At 40.6% G+C, this 16,114-nt stretch overlaps 1 protein-coding gene across 1 annotated transcript; it reads right to left on the reverse strand.

Annotated features, from left to right (window-relative positions):
* Window positions 1-588: 588 nt before the first annotated feature.
* On the reverse strand, window positions 589-15,455 carry LOC131176924 (proline-rich receptor-like protein kinase PERK2). The gene is made up of 6 exons (XM_058141946.1): window positions 14,961-15,455; window positions 14,124-14,238; window positions 8,482-8,643; window positions 1,423-1,589; window positions 1,042-1,380; window positions 589-648 (listed from the first exon to the last, which is right to left on the reverse strand). The coding sequence occupies exons 1-6, from the start codon at window positions 15,453-15,455 to the stop codon at window positions 589-591; spliced, it is 1,338 nt and encodes a 445-aa protein (XP_057997929.1).
* Window positions 15,456-16,114: the final 659 nt, after the last annotated feature.

A 16,114-nucleotide genomic window follows, 5' to 3' on the forward strand; every position in this document is an offset into this window, starting at 1 on the left:
TGAACCATACATATTCAGTCCTTCGATCGCTCTCAATCTTTCTTCTAGAGTAGATAGTTTCTCATTTTCCCTGGTCTTATTTTCTGCCCCTACTGCATGAAATGCTCCTCCAGTTGGGAGATGAGGGTTGGAGTAGACTGGAGGGACTAGGACTGAAGGGTATGGATCGGTGTTTGAAACAACTGGGTAATGAGAGTAAGGTAGATCATTATTCATGGTAGCCGGATTGACAGTGATTGTCGGGTCCGGAATAGGTGACTGAAAGGTAAAAGAAGTTGAAGCTTGGTGTGGATCATTTGTTGTAGGTGGTGGAGGAGGTAATGGCAAGTTTGGTTCTGAAGCAGGTTTATTCTGGGACATCTCCCTCATTAGTCTCATAAGTTCTGAGACCTGATCTTTCAGCTCGGAGACTTGCCCTTGTAGATTCTGTACTTGTTCCTGGTCTTCCATTATCTTCTTTGTTCGGGATCTTGTTAAGTACACTCGCTTGGGTTGAACCGTGTGCTTGGTCGGACTTGCTTTATTTGAAGCAATGTTGATTTTCTATAAGGAGTAAAAAGGAAATTTTTAGCGAATCTTGATCAAAAATTAAATAGGGTCCTGATGTGGACAAAGGATACGGTGGCATCCGAGAGCCAGGAATGAAATCTGCAGAAGGATAATTGCATCACTTTTATCATGGCATCGTTCGATAGTCTGACGGTAAATGACTGGATTGAATACGCCTTTATGGTACTTGTCCATAGGGTGCTTCCAATTTTTCATATAACTCTAGCGAGGGAGTTCCTACGGGAGTCATACTATTCATTCACATTTTGCTAAACAGTGGCCCAAAGTCATTCCATTAATCGAACAGTTCATACATGTCATTCTTTACATTGGCCTAGGCTCAGGGAGATTCTTTATAATGAGATTACACTTTCTGAGGTACTCATATAACCTTTCTTCCTGGCTGGCAGGGTTGAACACTTTCAGAGCATATTCAGATTCAGGTAGGAGTTCTTGTTTCCCTTGTGCTATCATTTTTTCCAACTGGTCAACGTTCTCTTTCAGCTCTCGATAAAGAGCAGCTTGCTTCTCTTTTTCCTTTCTTTCTTTGGCACATTCCTTCAGAACGTCGTTAATGAGCTGTGCCTGTTCCTTCAGTTCAAGCCTCTTCTTTTTGTTTTCTTGTTTATGCTCTTCTATGAGTATATCCTGATATTTCATTTTCTCTTGAAGCTTGCTATTCCATACTTCTACTTCTTTCATGACAGCTTGGAGGGAACTTCTTTCTTTTTCCCACCGTGTCTCTTGTTCTTCAAACCCCATCTTCTTGGTCCTAGCCTCTTCCCTGAGCCTCCTTAATTTTCTCTTGAGGATATGCTGTTGGCCCTCCAACTGTTCTATTTGTTTTTGCAGTTGCGAGTTTTCGATGTTTGCCTTTTGTAGGGAATCGGCCAAATGATTGCTAGCTTCCTCTGATAAGACGTCCCGGCGAGAGTTGCTGTCTTCGAATTTTGTTGAATCCTCAGCTAAATGTTCCTGGTCCTTGTCGGTCCTCCACTTAAGATAATCGCCGGTGGCACTTGGACCTTTAGGCAACCTCTCTGTCAGAGTGATGTTTTCCCAAGATTTGCGAGCCATTTTCAACCCTTCTTCTTCCTTGAGCTCATGGTAGAAATGACCTTGGTGGTATTCTTTAATGTTGATTCTGGACTGTGTTGAGCCAAACTGCCTCATTACCAATGTCGGAGTGTAATTTGTGTATCCAGTCACTCCGATTAGGGATACCGATTGACCATCCCCGGTGCTGACCAAAATGGGTTGACCTGACGTCCACAACTTCCTCCAACAGTAATCATGGCTATTGAAACTGAAAATTCGTTCCCGCCACTGCTGTTCATTCTTCGGACTGATTACTAACCGGGTCATCTTCTCGATGAGAGGCTGGTCAAGGTACTAAGTCAATCCCTTTGTCTCCACAGGACACATGTGACTGATAATCCAGAGGTACAACAATTGAGAACAACACTTAATAGACCCTTTCCTCTGTTGTCTGCAGTAGGTAAGGGTTAATAAGGTCTCTGCCAGAATTGTCGGTATCGGATTGACCTCTTGCTTTTCTACTGCCCAGAATACTTCCACCGTACTGCAGGTTATGATTCCTGATGGTCTCGGGAGCAAAATCAGGCCATAGATCCCTAAGGCGAGTGCCACTGAAGCTCGATCCCACTGTTTCTCTTGGATGTATCGATCTAGCCACTTCTTGAGATGTGTCCAGTACCAACCATGCGTGTTTCCTTTGACAGTTTCTTTTGACTTTATTTCTTCTGGGGAAGTACCCAACATATGTGCCAATCGTTTCCAAGTTTGCCTATGCTCGAGGTGTAGGTAGATCCGATTCTGCGTTGAGTAAGGAATCTCTAGTAATGCCTGATATTCTTCGATAGTGGGAACTGTATCAATATCATTGAAAGAGAATACCCCGTACTTAGGACTCCAAACCGATAGCATGGCCTTTAATGCCGGAATTTAGACCTTGACTTGCATTAAGGTTGCAATCCTCCCGTACTTCTCCTCAAATCGTGCCTTGACCTGATCGGGAAGTGACCTCCAACCATTAGACGGACCCTCGAGGCTGTTCATTCTGACCTCAATTTTGTTCAGCTCCAATGAAGGCAGTAAGCTAGCATGTGCCTTGGGAACATCGTTTTGCGGGGGTACTGGACTATGAGCTGATTTGGACCACAGTTTAGCATTCTGAACTTCTTCTGCCTACTGACTCGAAGATGCCATGTTAAAAATGATGTTTATCCTCTTATAGACTTTTGGTTTGATGATGCCTGTGGGAAAAACTCGTTAGCAGGATAAATTTGGGTAATTTTGAATTATACTGTTGACAGGGCGACACATACACATTTATCAAAGTAGGAAAACGTGTAGGTATTTCAGTAGAATTCAAGATTACCCTCACAAAAACGAACAACAGAAAACTGAGGCAGAATAGGGTAAGAGTAAGCGTGCCCCTTTTGTCCTAGAATAGGGAGACTCCTGATACCGGATGAGTGCTACCTAATTGGATAGTTCTATCTTATAAGGTAGCTTACTACGGCTTTCAGCTATCGTGATAGTTTAGCTCAAGGTCTAATTTTCTAAAAGCCACAGGTTCCCAAATTGCCCCTACCGTAACAGTAGAGCCCCATTCTATAACCATGATATTATCGGGAAAATTCCACGGTTATCACAGTGGATAGAACGAGTTTCAATCTGAGCAGAAGCCTTCACGGATACTAACGGGGTAAAACCCACGGGTACCGCTACATGACCCCCTCCTATTTTCCTAAAAGGGTAAGAAAGCCCGGGTATAGGGCTGAAGTGTGTGAGGATATTGCGTGAGTGCTCAGTGTGTGAAGGGACACCTTTACCTCTTCCCAATTCAGGGGGATTTTATTTTCCTCTCCTTTTTTAAAATGAAGAGCGCTGTAGAAAATAAAACAAGCAAGACAAACAAAACAATTAGCAAGAATAACAATAATTAACATATAAAATATTTCCGAGTGAGCCCACCTAACTATGATTTGATCAGAAAATTAAATCTACTTTTGGACCTCCGGGGTTAAGTTAAAACTAATATCCCCAGTGGAGTCGCCAAGCTGTCGCAACGTGTTTTGCGATCGCCCGGACGATCACTCACCGAAGTGGGAAAGAGTGAGGAGTCGCCACTTTAATTTTGAGGGAAATTAAAGAAAACCATTTGTGAAAATAAATTAAAATGAAACCACTTCAAAACAGAGATTCTAGGTTCGGGGTCCGTAAACGGGTGGGGAAGGTGTTAGGCACCCCACCTCGTCCCTCAATAAGGGTAAGTAGATTTAATTTCACGTTCTTTATAAATTAATTAGGAGGGCTTGAATGGAAATGTTAATCCTCTTGACAAGAGGAATATTCGATTTTTCACTAATTCGGACTACCCAGATACATAAGTAAATGAGACAGCCTTAGTGAGTTGGTATTGTATAGCGTTTTATTTTTTTGGGGTTATTTTGCGTATGTGTTAAAGTTTGGTTTGAGAATCGGATAAGAACTCTCTTCCGAACCTCTTTTAGATATTCATTAAAATTCTGATTGGAGATCGGATAAGAACTCTCCTTCGATCTCTTTTAAATTAAAATTTTGAATTGAGACCGGATAAGAACTCTCCTCCAATCTCTATTAAATATTTATTAAAATTTTGAATTGAGACCGGATAAGAACTCTCCTCCGATCTCTATTAAATATTTATTAAAAATTTTGAATTGAAACCGGATAAGAACTCTCCTCCGATCTCTTTTGCTTGAATGGGAGTCGGATAAGGACTTTTCCGACCTCTTAAAATCTTACATATCGTGAGAGCCTAAGACTAAGGGTTTTGACATTCGAGGATGCCAAGGACCAGTAAGTAGGCCCTTTTAACTCTTTGGCACCTCGGGATTAGCCAGGGGATACTAGACCGAACTTTACCAACCTCCAGAGCGGTCGCCTAGCCAATAACCTTTTAATACCCGATCAGTTCTATTAATTTAGCTAATATTTAGTTTTATTTTACATTTGTGACGTTTTCCCTATCGCTTTCTATGTTGACCTAATACTTTGCTGTTTTCCTGACTTGTTATCCAGACCTTCTATTATTTCAGAGAAACGCTTAAAACGCAGTTACCTACATTTTGTCTAGTTACTTTTACGCTATTTGGGACTGGAACTCCTGTATTAAGAGGTAATAAAGATTAACCAAAGAATAGGCCGATTAACAAAGAAGTAAACTCGAGAATGACCGTCTTCGTGTTTTTCTTACAATATGACCTTGGTGAAAATTACAGACATATAAAAAAATGAATGAAATACGTAAATAATGAAGAACACTTGATAAAGCCGCAATATAAGCACTCACCTGTAAGGAGCCGAATCTACTAAACTAACTACGGGATCACAGAATGTGATAGGACTGTGGGTTGATAGCTGGAGGACTAAGGTTTGCCTTGAAATGAAGGATTCTTTGCTAAAATGCAGTCAGGTCAAAATAACCGAGTTTGAATGGAGCTGGGTTGGGACAACTGGAATGAAAATAAAAGATAACAAAGACAGAAAGTTGAGAGTGCCACAGGACAACGAACGAACTGAAAATGAAGAGTTTCAGTATTCAAAAATCCCTTTGCAAGAAAACACTTCAGAAAACTGGTTTCGAAAGTTTTTTCTTATGAAAGCTCAAAAATAGCAGAGTAACGAACTGAATTAAGTTTCAGAGTTCTTCCACTATAGTTACCACCCCTTTTTTTGTATCCCCCCTTTTGAACAGTTTTCATGCAGGTATTTATAGGAACCGGGAGCTTCCCGTGAAGGGTCAGGATTTGTTTTGAGGGAGATGGAGGGTCGAGATGTTAAAGGACATGATCCGAGGCTCAGGAATTAAAGAGAATCAAAACGGACGGCCGAGATCCCCTTCAGAGTACTTGTCCTTTCTCTCTTTTAATCTGACGGTCCCAAACCTTGTTGACCTGGGCGATCCGAGGGCTGGGAATAAAAGGCGCCGGCCTTGTCGTCTTCCTCTTTGATCCAAGGGCTCCTGACTCGTCCTTACAAGTGGGATCAACGGTGGAGATTGGGATGCACAGGACTGTCGTGACATACTCTGGCGCCTATTAGTATTGTGGGCGATTCTCAGGCGTGCGATGGAGATCTCGCCTGCAACGCTTTAACTACCTCGGCTCTGATTCTGACGACAGTTATTGGGATTTGTCTTATTCTCCTTGCCTTCCGATCTCTCCTCTTTTCCGATCTTCTTAACACGCTCCTTTTTTTCGATCTTTCATACCGGTCTCCCCTCTTCCGATCTCTATCATTCCGATTCTTCCCTTAATCAGGCCCGGTCCGGTCAAAGCATTAATTCCCCTCGATTCCCGAAGCGTCCGCTTCGTTTTCTGCTTAGCAATAAATGCCTGATTTTCCCCTATATATACCCCTGACGAAAGAAACTTTCCTCATTCGATTTTCCCCTTTTTCCTCCTCACTTTCCTGTTCTAGCTGTTCCGGCAACAATTCCGGACATGATAACCACTTTTGATCTTTTTCCGGTTGCCTTCTTAGTTCCTCGCCTGAAAATTTATGATCCTGGTGATCAGGGAATGACAATACCCCCGTTTGATGACAGTGAGAGGACCGAACTAATTTACCTATCTGGATCGAGGCTCTCGATTGTGTCGATCTCGAGTCGTTTGACTGATATAATCGGCGAACTGATTTCGGGCAAGAAGACTGCTAACATTCCCCCGACCTTTGGTGACTGCCCTCCGAAGTTCATTCGGCTTTCCACCACATTGGGTGTCCCGACAGCGGCTCGGTTCCGAGTGATAACCCTGATGACGACGTCTCTCATTCTCATGAGAGTCATAATCCCCCCATCTGAGCTGTACATCTATCCGATGCCAATGGCCAGTCTCTTGGTCAAACTCAGCCACGAGACTAGGCTTTGACATAGGCTTTTAGATAGGGTGTTCCACCGGTCTCTAGAGATCGCCCCAATGATGTAATTCGATCTTTAATGTAATCCGATCCCTAGAGATCGCCCAAATGATGTAACCCGATCTTTAATGTAATCCGATCCCTAGAGATCGCCCAAATGATGTAATCAGATCTTTTGGAAATAAAAATTTTATTTTGTCAATTATCATCTTATTATTATTGCATTGATTATTTTCCGATCTCTGATGTGCTTATCCGATCTGGTTCCTAACTGACCAACCCTTAACTGATCCGCTCTTCCAAACATTCGCCTTAATTAACCGATCCCTAACCAGCCGATCTCTCCTTATGGAATTTTGGAATATTCGTGAGACGTGTCGGAACAGCTGGCAAGTCCCGCTAACCGATGCGCTGCCTGGAACCTCATGAGCATTAAATGCTAGAACGAGTATAAATAGGGGTGGGATTAGCCAGTTGCTCTCTTGTGTCATTTTCAGTCTCTCGCGAACAACTTCAAAATTCTCTCGTTTTCTTAAGTTCTTCCGACTCCGATCAAGCTCCGGTAAGGGTTTTGATCTCTCTTTTAGTTTAAGTTCTTTATTTCCTTTGAAAATGAGCGGCATCGAAGGTCACAGAGCGGCAAGCCCCCTTTCCGTTCACATTTCATGGTCGTCTGATGAAGTGGAGGTGGTCGGGCCAAGCGCTCGAACCGAACCTCCTAGGGTCTCCATTCCAGCTCGTGGGCAAGCAACCTCATCAAGGCATGCGCCTTCTTCCGGGAGAGAGAATCTTCCCATGGACGAGCTGCCGTCTATCTTGCAAGAAACCGACCTGCAGTCGTTCAGCCAGGAGTACAACATCGAGCCTGATTCGTACGAGCTTATCCGGTGTCACGGCGATCTTCAAGCCGATCACTTCTTTGAGGAGAACGATATGATTATAGTATACGAAGAACAGTTGAAAGCTGGGCTGCGGTTCCCTCTTGATGACTTTTTTAAGGAAGTCTTAAAATATCACCAAGTGTGCATAGCCCAAGTTCACCCGAACTCCTGGCGGATCCTAGTAGCCTTTAGAGGCCTTTGCCGAGCCAAAGTGATCAGACCTACAGCTAAGGTTTTCGCCGAACTACATCGACTGACTCGTCGAAAAGACGACGAATACTGGTTCTTCCAGGCGAAACCCCATTGTGGGCTTTTTACCGACCTGCCTTCCTCCCTTAAGAATTGGAAGAACTGCTTCTTCATCTTGAGGAGCAAAATACCGAACGGCTTTGAGGGTTTGCCTCGCAGCTGGCAGTACCAGGGCCCCTTACTCCCGAAGCGCATCACCTTGAATAGAGAAGAAGGATTGATAGTGATGGAGCTGAAGGATCGGAGAAGTTCTCTTGTTTAGATCACGATGGCGCCGGCGCACCATTGGACCATGCAGCTACTCACTGGCCAAGATCAGGGGCTTCAGCTCTCTGACCTCGGACTCAGTACTTTCTATATCTATGATCCTTGAGCCTTAGCGATCTCACTGACCTTTTCTTTGTGCAGGTATGGCGAGAGACGAAGCTTCCAAGGAGAGCCAGAAGTGAAAGAGAGAGATCTCTCGGAAAGTACGGGAGATGAAGCGATTCGAATCGCCTGCACCATGAAGCTGAGGAGATGCAAGGGGGTTCATCTCAACCTTCAGGGCAGCCGATCCCTGATGTTGAAGCGATCCGATCTCCTCCTCACCAAGAAGAGCCGCCTCCACCTCCCCTACCGCCCGAGAACAAAGGGCCCTTCACACCGTGTGAGAACCCTTTCCCGGGGCGCCCATGTGCTGATCCATTCCTTAGAAAAGAACAGAACCGTCCGTGAGAATCCGGATTTAGCTAAGGTTCTGGGAGCTTCTATTTGTCTCCGGGAGGATCGGGATAGGCTATCCCCGGACCATCTTGACGACATCCTAACCCGGTCCATGAGTCTGAACGTGGAGTGCCTGGTGAATCAGCACATAGTGCGAGAAAAGGCTCACCGCCTGAGTAAGGAGGTCGAGCAGAAGAGTCATGAAGTGTCTTCCCTTCGATCCCAGATTTCATCCGCTCAGAACTATATATCCGATATTGAGGGGCAGATGAAACTTTACGAGGATAAGCTAGCCGAGCAGACTCGTGTTCTGGCTGAGCGAACTCGTATTCTGGAAGAAGTTCAGGCGCTTCAGACCGATGAAGTTGCTCACCTCGCTCTCCTTACTGAGGAGCTCAAGGCGAAAAAGAAGAGATGGTGACAGGAGTGGCTGGTGCTTATGTGAATGCCCACAGGGATCTCTTGGCTGAGCTTAAAAAGCGTTATCCTGAGGAGGACTTCTCCTGGATGGCCGACCTGGCTCCTCAAGACGAAGGCGAGGATAGTGAGGAGGAGGCTGAGGGTGAGGGAGAAGGCGAGCAAAATGTAGATCAGGCTAGGGGTGATCCTCCAGCCGAATGACTTGTACAAATTTTAATATGAAATGAAGTCTTCTTTTTGTCCGGTGAATGAATGTGATCGAAAAGTCTCTAAATTGTTTAAACACTTGAATGTCTGAGCATATTAAAATAACTACAAGTGATTATTAATCTAAGTGTAAGAGGTCGGAAAACACAATGAGCATGAGATCGGCAGGGAACCAACGCTAAACGGGACTTGATTAAAAATTGGAAATTTGGCTTGAACATTTAAGATCGGGATCATTATTAAACCGGATCGACACTTTAACTTGATTATTCCTAAACTTTGAAAAGGGAGGTCGGCAATAAAACTGGTGACATAAAGATCTAGTGTCGGTTCAATTTTGTTTGACAAAAGAGTTCGGGAATGTAATGGACTGGTCAGGAAATTTAACAATTGGCTTGAGAGATCGGTGAGTGACTTGAGAGACCGATAAGGCTTTAACTGATATGAGGACTTAGCATTGATTCGATTCTTTGTGAAGAGAGATCGGAAATGTAATCGGCTGGCACAGGGAGATTTAGTGCTGGGGATCGGTTTTGACTCTGAGGATCGGCCAAAATATGGTGTCGACACCTGGTAATTCCTCTTTGCTTTGAGTTTTGATAATGCACTGCATGAGACATTGAGGACAATGTCTAATTTTGAGTTTGGGAGTGTACATTTTGATTTTTGCTACATTTTTCACATTTTGAGTATAGGAACATCTCACCCCATTCCATTTACATATATTGTAAATATTTTACATATACATCCATACATACATATACATAACACATTTACACACACATTATACATCACTTAGAAATTATACACATTGCACACAAATAGATTTCCTCCATTTAGTTAATGCATTGCTCATTTTTAGGAATCATGCATCATGCATTAAAATCTTTTGCCAAATCCCTTGAGTATTGAAAAGTTGCCTATGAGAGTGATTTGACTTACCTTTAGTTGGGTTTGTGGATTGAAAGTTTCCTAAGAGGTGCAAAGTTTTGAAGTGTTATCCCCTGCCTATATCTTCTTAGCCAAAAAGCCACCCAACTAGTCCTTTAGAAATTGGAATGTTTAGAGGGAGTTATTGGATATAAGGTAGTCAAATGATGTCTCACCAATCCTAGAACAAATTTTCTAAACCTTTCAAGGTGAAATACCAGCTTGTACTTGAAAAGAGAGATGATTAGGCATTCTTTGATTTAAACCTTCTCATTTTAAATCTTTGGCCTTTTTCTTAATTAAAATTAACCCTTGCAAACCCCTTTGAACCTTTTTATTCCTAATTTTTCTTGAAACCCTTATTGCTACCTAGCCAATGAACCAAACACTCCAACCATTTTCATGAGAATAATTATTTATAATATTAGGTACATAAAAAAAAATACAATAAAAGGGAGAAGAAATGCTTGTCATCTTATAAAAGTGCTAGTATATGTGCTTTTCATTATTGTCATTCAAATTGAAAGAAATCCACCCAAAGTATTAAAAGGAATGAGTTTGGGGGTGGCATTCTTAGGGACAATCATCAAAAGAAAATGCAAGATACAAGTTTAAAGTATCAAAGTGTCCCTCCATTTTTATGTGTTTTGAAAATATGCTAACACTTGACAATTCTCATTGTGTATTTCTCTCCTCCATATATATATATATATAAAAAAAAGAGAGAGAGAGAGAAAAAAATAATAATAAAATAAGAAGTGTACCTTATGTTGTCAAGATTGAAAATATTCTCATGCTTTGAATTCTTTTTACCCATTTTTCTTCTTAGCCTCATTTTGAAACCCATGGCCCCATTACATCCCTAAAAAGACCTTTGATCTCTTGATAGTACTTGCTACTGATGTGACTTATTCGCAAGTATACGGGTCGTCTCAAGTAATAAAGTGATGAATCAAGTATCGTTCCCACGAGGATTTGCTGTTTAAGTACCAAACTATGAATGAAGCGATTATTTGGGCTAATGATTAATGAATAAATGGTAAATGTGAAAAAGCAAGGTAAATTGATTAATCTAATTGAAATGGGTAAAAGGGCAAACAAATAAATTCTAGATCTAGTTTTGCAATTAAACTAAATTAACAATGGGTAATTCAAATCAAAGTCTAATTATGCTAAAAGTGATTCCAGAGTTGGGGGTTTATGCATAAATTAATTGGGATTTGTCTTGGGCATTCCAAATTTTAGGGAAAAATAGAGTTGAAGGAAATTGATTCTAAATTCCTTTGATATCTTTTTCAAGCAAACCAAAGTGTGTTCTAAAATAACCAAACCTACTTTCGTATGCTATTTGATTACATTAAAACCCATTAAGTTTTGTAACCAATAATTAATTCCTCTTAAAATCCTAATTCATTTCTAAATCTAGGTGATTTTAAGTTTCAATCCTTGATTATCTATCAATGACTTTCACCTTTTGGTCCTTTAATCAAAGATTAACACAATACCCAATGGGTACCAATATTAGGCAAGTAAATCAAGCACACAAGGAAGGAATCAAAACTCATATTTATGTAAAATAAGGAAATACCCAGTCCAAATCCTCAAATTAATCTAAAACATGTTTCCCAACTCTGAAATCTAAAGAGATTACTCACTCATGGTGGTATTTACAAGAAATATTGATGGAAAAGTAAAGAAAAACATGATAAGAGGACTGAAATGGAAAAACCCAGGTGGAAGAACCAAAATCTCTGGTTTCTGGAGCTCCAAAACTGGTGCAGCAGCTCCTCCTCCAAGAGAAAATGGCGTCTCCTCTTTCTCTCTATTAAATTTTCTTTCCTTTTTGTCTTTTTTTTCTCTTTCCTCTTGTGGCAAAAATTAGGAAATGATGAATTTATATCCTCTCAAAAAGCTGCCCTAAAAGTAAATAAGAGCCAAGGAGTGGATAGGAAATGAGGTGTAAAATTATCCAAGTCAGCAGCATTTTTCACGTTCTGGGCAGTCTGCTTAGGGTTTGGCTTAACCCTAAGCAGCTTTTTAGCAGATTTCAGCTTCTGGTCGCACTGTCTGCTTAAGGTTAAGCAGACCTTTAGCAAATCTCGGCAGACTTAGAGTAAAATGGACTTTTCTGCTCATGCTTGACTTGTGCTGCACCTTAAGCACTGCCACTTTACCCTAAGCAGGATCTTAAGCAAAGTCTCAAGCAAATTTCGGCTGGTTTGCTCTTTCAAGGCTTGATTTCTTCAACTTTCCTCCATGCTTAAAGAACTCCAAATTTCTTCAAATCACTTCCTAATGCACTCATTGATCTTCGATTTGCCACAAAATCCTATCAAAAACAATAAAATTACAAAAATCAAATATAAAGTATCTAAAGTTAACAAATAAGCTAAAATAAAGCTAAAAACATAAAATATTATTATATTTTTTTTTTTTAGTGTATCTATCACTCAAAGAATTATTCTCATGGAGGGTAGGTAAGTGTTTGGGTTTATGGCTAGGCATTGATGCGGGTTCCAAAGAAATAAGAGGGATAAATGTAGGCTCAAATTGGTTCCAAAGGGAAATTTTTAAGTGAGGTTGGCTAAGGTTAAAATAATGGTTTAAAATTCAAAGAATGCCTAGATCATTTCTTTTTTAAGTGCATGCTATGATTTTGCCTTGAAAGGTTTAGAAAGATTGTTCTAGGATTGGTGAGACATCAATTAGCTACTTCTCACCCTAGAGTTTTCTCTAGGCACTCAAAGTCAATGCAATTGATTGGGTGGCCCTTGGCTAAGAAGATATAAACTAAAGCAAGAATCTAATGACTTTGCACCTATCTAGAACTTTCAATCCATCAAACCCTTCCAAAAGTAAGCTCAATTGCTCTTCAAAGCAACTCTCAATCCTCTAAGGATAGGGTAAAATTTATTTTTATGGTATGCATGATCCTAAAATGAATGCATAAATCAAATTAAAACTAAGTATAATCTATATGAAAACTATATGCAAATGTATGTGTATGAGTATAGACATGTGTGTGGTATATGTATAAGTGTATCTATAAATGAATGAATGAAAATTTTAAAGAAAAATTTAAAAATTTTGCAAAAATTTTGCCCTCACCCCCAAACTCAAATGAAACATTGTCCTCAATGTTTAAAATGAATGCAAAGATGGGCAAAATTGTTTGAATTAATGAAATATATACAATTGGGGATTAAATCAATATAAGCTCAAGAATTCCAAAATTAGCTCAAAATGATATTGACAATGAAGCTTTAAAGAGAAAAATGTGAAAAGGTATCCCGTATGTATAAATTTACATTGCTTAAGATGTTGCTTAACCTGCTGCGTAGGGTAAAGCGAAAGCATAAGCATTAGCAACATACCATAAGCATAAGTAGTAAAAGAGTAAGCTGTTACCTCCAAATGATGTGAAACAGATGCGGCTCAAAGAAAATTGTGCAACTCATCAATATCAACAAAATTAGGACTGAAGAAAAGATAAAGTGCAAAAGTAATGTGCAAGAAAAATGAAAAAGTGTAAAGAAATAAAATCTAGCATTTAAATCAGAAATTAAACCAAAAAGCATTCACAGAGTAACTACGTCCATAGCAGAAAATAAAATAAAATAAAATAAAGTAAACTAAAGGAAAGAAGTGCAAGTATGATCATAAAAACTAATTACCAAAGTATTACAACTATTACCAAAGTTTGAAAATTAAAATAAACAGATTACAAAATAAACCTAGAACAGAAATTTGAATTATTGCTACTGATCAAGCTCTGCTGTCAAGGCTTTGTTGCTGCATCAGGGTCTGCCTCAGGTTCTGCAGTAGGTTCATTGTGATCCGAAGCTTCAGAAGCAGTTTCCAAATTTTCTGTGAGGTCTTTCATTTCTTGAAACATGGCTTGGCCCCAATGATATAAATTGTTATAAGATTGGGCTAGTTTGTTGTAAAGCTCCAACATTTGAAGTTGATGTTGCTTCTGTTTCTTTTTAAGAGATAAAAATCTCTTTTTAAGTTTCTTTTCTAGCTTCTTCTTTTGGTTAACCTGCTGCTGACCCATGTTTTCAATTTTGATTTCTAAGCTCTTCAAGGTAGCAAGGATTTCTGTGGTGTCAGGTGAGGGAACAGATGGTTGGACAGTGAAACTTGCTATTCTGGATTCCAAGGATCTTAAGAGGGACAGAATGTCTGCTGAAAACTGTGGGGTAGTGGTTGGGTGGGGTTTTGCTGGTTCAAAGGTAGTGGGGTCTGCAGTACCAGTGGCTTCAGGATGCTGCTGTAACAGAGTATAGATATGGCCTACTTTCTCACAAACATCCATGTGCAGCAACATTGTGCTATCTATATATGATTCACCAGAAACTGGCAGCAACTTGTATAGACTAGCATCAAAGCTAAATGAGTTTGCTATAGCAGTTATATACCCCCCAAAACTATACTACCTTTGGTATGCTTTGTGACAATTTGGTGCCAATGAGTAGCTATGAAATGGGCTGTGCTTACTTGTTTTCTCTCCTTCATGCACCACAAGAAAAATAAGTCTCCAGACCCACAATATCATATCGTGTCCCCTTCCTAAAATATAGTGTAAGAAATGAACCTATGGAGGTATTTCAACACATGATCGACTATCCTAGAGGCTTTTACAGTCCTCTGTCTATAATAACCCCCAAAAGGTGCAATATCTTTCCAGAATTGAACAGGGTCATAAACAGTTTGCTGCCACTCAATATTTTTATACCCCGAATCCTGAAAACCAAAAATTGCATTCATAGCATCCATGTCTAACTCCCTATCAATTCCAGCACATCAAAAATATATCACATCCTTATGCTCAGGTACTATTGGTTTGAAATTCAGCCTTAAGGAACTCAAAAATTCCAGGGTCAAATCCTTGTACACTAGTTCCCTAATCCTAGCAAAATTAGTCCAGCTGATAGCTTCCAAATGGGTAAATACAGAGTCATAAATGCCTAATTCTTTCAAAATCTGCTCATCCATATACTTGTTTGCCAATATAGGTTTAGAAGCTAATTTCTCATAAGCATTTTTCATATCCATATCCTTAAAAGCCTAAGGTAATGGAGAGAGTACCTCCTCTATATTATCGGCAGATGACGCAAGTGCTGCTGGAGAATTTAAGGGCGACTGAGATAACGGTGTTTGGACCGCTGGTGGTGGAATTTGCGAGGAGGACCTAGTCCTTTTGCTGACTGGTTCAGAGGAAGGTTGAGGTGGCGAGTTTAGGTCGAAAGGAACAGAGGGTACTCTTTTACGTTTTCCGACAGGGGTTTTCTTAGGTCTATCTGCATCCTTTTTAGTTTTGCCTTTGGTTTTCGTTTGAGTAGGCACAGGCTCAGGCATTGGTTCTGGGGAATGAGTGTTGAAAATTGATGTTTCATGTTGCGGTTCAGTTTGCGGCGAGAGGGGAGTTGGCAGAATGAGAGGTGGTATTTGGGTTGGGGGTAGTGGTGGTGACTGAGATGGTGGCGATTGAGGGAGCGGCGGCGTCTGTGGTGGTGGTGACTGAGGTAGCGGCGGACTGGGGCTGGGGTTAGGGTTTGTGGGTAGAGAGGATGGAATACCCATTTTCGACTTAACAGAATGTCGAAATCTGCTAGGTTTGGGTTTGTGGGTAGACCACATTTTAGTTTTCACCATTTAATGAAAAGAAAGAAACCCTTCAGCTTCCCGTAAAAATTTGCCAGAAAAAATGGCGTGGGAAGGGAGTCATAGAGGTTTATCGGGAGTGAGGGCGAGGCTCTTATAAAATTGGCGAAAATTTTGGGCTTTTTAAAATGTGGGGCAGACATGTGGTAATATGGGTCATGCTTGGGGTTGAGCATAAGGTTCAACAGAATTTGCTCAAGACTCTGCTTGACAAGCAACATCATCAGCAAGTTTCGGCAGGTTTTGGGAAAAATTGTAGTTTTACTTACCAAAAGCAGTCCAAATGCTATGGAATGCTGTCATGACCCTTAGCAATTACCAAATACACACAAACACCATAAAATTGAGGAATTTAAGCTCATCATCTCTTAGAACTCATCAAACACTATATATTTTCATTTAGCTTATGCAAGCATTTTTCAATTTAGGCATCAAATTTGACTACCTTTGTGCACATTTAATGAAATGGTCTCCTTTCTCTACTTATACCAAAAGTACATTTCAGCAGCAATTGAGACAAGTTCCAAACAATCAAGAATTGCAGAAAAGACATAGAAATTAACCTTTTAAGCAGCATG

The sequence above is a fragment of the Hevea brasiliensis genome, unplaced genomic scaffold (assembly GCF_030052815.1).
Source record: "Hevea brasiliensis isolate MT/VB/25A 57/8 unplaced genomic scaffold, ASM3005281v1 Scaf277, whole genome shotgun sequence".
Classification (NCBI taxonomy): domain Eukaryota; kingdom Viridiplantae; phylum Streptophyta; class Magnoliopsida; order Malpighiales; family Euphorbiaceae; genus Hevea; species Hevea brasiliensis.